The sequence below is a fragment of the Sinocyclocheilus anshuiensis genome, unplaced genomic scaffold (genome assembly GCF_001515605.1).
Source record: "Sinocyclocheilus anshuiensis isolate Anshui unplaced genomic scaffold, SAMN03320099.WGS_v1.1 scaffold1514, whole genome shotgun sequence".
NCBI lineage: Eukaryota > Metazoa > Chordata > Actinopteri > Cypriniformes > Cyprinidae > Sinocyclocheilus > Sinocyclocheilus anshuiensis.
Window position 1 is genome coordinate 50,660 of NW_015546148.1, and position 3,474 is coordinate 54,133.

A 3,474-nucleotide genomic window follows, 5' to 3' on the forward strand; every position below is an offset into this window, starting at 1 on the left:
AAATTATTATTATTATTATTAAATTGATTAATTAATTATTATTAAAATTATATATATTTAATTACAATTTAAATTAATATATTTTAAAAATGTAAAACATCAAATTATATATTTTTTAAATATATTACAAATTATTAATGGAAAAATGAAATGTACACACACAATTAATACAATTAAATGAAGACCTCAGAAATGAAATAAAAACTGAAAATTCTACACTGGTCAATCTGTTGGTAGATTTCAGAGGATCCCTGATGGAGACTCTGGGTTAAAATGGTAAGCACTTCCCTTTGAAGCTGCTTGAAAATCAAGTAGAACCAGCTGGAACATTTACATTTAGTCATTAAGCAAATACTTTTATCCCATCACAAGCAATTTATCATAAGAGCCAAAAGTGAGTCACTGGACTGCATGAGGCTGATTTGTTACTCGCCAGCTTGATAATGACCAGCTATCATGTTTCTGTTTTATTTAAAATGAAACAAAATAACTTAAAATTAAGAAAAAAGTAAAACAAACAAAATAAAAATATAATAAAAAAATAAAAATGTAAAATTTATTTTCAAAACAAATGTAAAATTACAATTATTTAAAACTAAAACAAAAAATGTACAAATTAAAATAATTAAAAAATTAAAAATGTTGAATTAAAATAATTTAAAACTAATACAAAACTTTTTACATTAAAATAATGTTAAAACAAAAATTTCAACAATTCTTTAAAAATATAACATTTAAAATTAAAGGAAATAATTTTAAAACAAAACATAAAAATGTAAAATTAAAATAAATGATTTTAAATGAAATGCAATCAAAATAAAACACTTTCTAAAAACTTCTCATTTGACCAGTAACAAACATTGCTACAAAAACAATAAAAGAAATATTATAATCTTACCTTATACACAATTAGTCTCGTTGTGGAAACTGAGCACATTCCCCTGCAATTCTAATTACTGCAATGGGGAAAAATATATTATCATTACTGTCAGTTAACAAATGTAAAATGTCAAAGAAAAATATTCAAAAGTTGTCTAAATACATTGCAATAATATTTATAATAATAACACACACACACTCTCACACACACACACGCACACACACACACTCTCACACACACACACACACACACACACACACACTCATTATTATCAATGTTGAAAACAGTTCTGCTGCCCAATATTTTTGTGGAAACCGTGATATATTTAAACAAAAAAACAAATTTGACAGTTGTGCTGCCCAATATTTTTACGATACACTACCATTCAAAAGTTTGGGCTATGATTTAAATAAATAAATAAATAAATGAACACTTATATTCATCAAGGATGCATTACATTCATCAAAAGTGACAGTGAAGACATTTATAATGTTATAAAAGATTTCAAATAAATGCTGCTCTTTTGAACTTTCTATTCATCTGTGAATCCTGAAAAATAAAATATATCACAGTTTCCACAAAAATATCGTGCAGCACAACTGTGTTCAACATTGATAATAATCAGAAATGTTTCTTGAGCAGCAAATCAGCATATTAGCATATAAAATATATCACAGTTTCCACAAAAATATTGTGCAGCACAACAGTTTTCAACATTGATAATAATCAGAAATGTTTCTCGAGCAGCAAATCAGCATATTAGAATGATTTCTGAAGATCATGTGACACTGAAGACTGGAGTAATGATGCTGAAAATACAGCTGCGCATCACAGAAATAAATTACAATTTAACAGATATTCACATAGAAAACAGCTGTTTGAAATTCTAATAATATTTAACATTTTTTGTATTTTTTCTGTATTTTTGATCCAATGCCTTGGCGAGCAGAAGAGACTTCAATAATCTGAATTATTCCACACTACTGTAGGTGTATTACAGCAGTGTGAGCGCAACAGCAGATATTTTACTCAAACATCTGGAGCGTTTCTTTGACCTCGAGGAGCTTGACGTGATCTTGAGCGTCACAGATGTGAATCAGCCGAAGCGTGAGACGACTTCAGGCGCGAGCTGCTGGATTACAGTATTACAGCACAGATGACACGTCTGACCCCGGGGTCGCGTCGCCATGGCGATCGGGGTCTCAATTGCTGCATCAGCATCTTCACAGCTGATCAGATGGATGCAGATGGGCTTGATGGTGGTTCAGCTTTGCTTTTGCAACCCTAGCAACCACCCAGAACATCCTAGCAACCATAAAGCAATTTTGACTTTAAATAATTCTGTTACTCTGTGCTAGGATTTTCCGAAACTGGGGTTCATGAGTACATGGAAATACTGTAATAAATTCAACAATAAAACTATGAAATTAAAATGAATAATTTTAAAATAAAACTTTAAAAAAATGTACATAGCTTTAATTCATTTTAAAGTTTTACTTACTTTTAGGTAAACCTGTTTCAGTTAGTTGCAAAGGAAACATTTCTAAGTTGTATTTAAGTTTCGTAAGTTAAATCATATATACAAATGTAAAAGTAGAATTTAAAAATTAAATAAAATTAAAATAATTTAATGTAAATTAAAACAAAAACGACATATTAAACCAAATAATTTAAAAATAAAACAAAAAATCTATATATCTTTAATTTATGGTTATTTCAGTTGTAGTTTAGGTAATTTTAGTGCTTAAACCTATTTCTGTTATTTGCCACATTTCTAATTTTTGTTATATTTTGTGAGTTAAATCATTTAGAAATCAAATACAAAAAAATATGAAATTAAAATACAAATTAAAACAATAATGTAACATTAAGATAAATTATTTAAAATAAACAATTTAAAAATAAAACAAAAATAAAATGTGAAACAAATTTAAAATTAAAATAAATATTTTGAAACAAAACAAAAAATGTAGAATTAAAATAAATTACTTAGAAATAACAAAAGTAAAATAAATTGAAGTTTGAAATTTTTGAAGAAAAATTAAAATATAAGATAAAAAAATAAAATAAAACATTAATTTGAAAATAAAATAAATTATTTTTAAATAAACAAATGTAAAAAAATGATAATTTAGAAATACAAATAAAATAAATTTAAGCAAAATGAAAATATTAAATTAAAAAATGTATTTTTAAATAACTAATTTTAACTTAAAATAAATTATTTTAAAATAAATGCGAAAAATAATATGAATAATTTAGAAATAACAAAAAATACATTTAATAGTTTTCTGAAGCCAAATAAAAATATAAAATTAAAATAAATAATTTAAAAATAAATCAATTAAAAAAACAACACTTACTAAAAAGATGAAATATTGTATTCGTTAACCTGCATGCCACGTGACCATTAACCAGCCTCAAAGAGACGTGAGCATGCATGTGTTGTTGAATTATGACGTATAGTAAATATTTGAGCTCAGTTTGTGAATCTGGACTAACCCGCCGTGTTCCTGCCGCAGGTGAGAGTTACGTCTGCGCCTCAAACGAGCCCTACAGGAAGGTAGACTACACCAAGAACGTCAACCCTAACT

The 3,474-nt window shown here is 26.5% G+C and overlaps 1 protein-coding gene across 1 annotated transcript in view; it reads left to right on the top strand.

Moving 5' to 3' along the window:
* Positions 1-3,474, top strand: part of LOC107701240 (serine/threonine-protein kinase DCLK2-like) — a 21,884-nt gene that overhangs the window by 2,106 nt on the left and 16,304 nt on the right. The window contains exon 2 of the mRNA XM_016503203.1: positions 3,403-3,461. Within this exon, the coding sequence (XP_016358689.1) occupies positions 3,403-3,461 (59 nt within the window). The remainder of the gene's footprint in view (positions 1-3,402; positions 3,462-3,474) is intronic.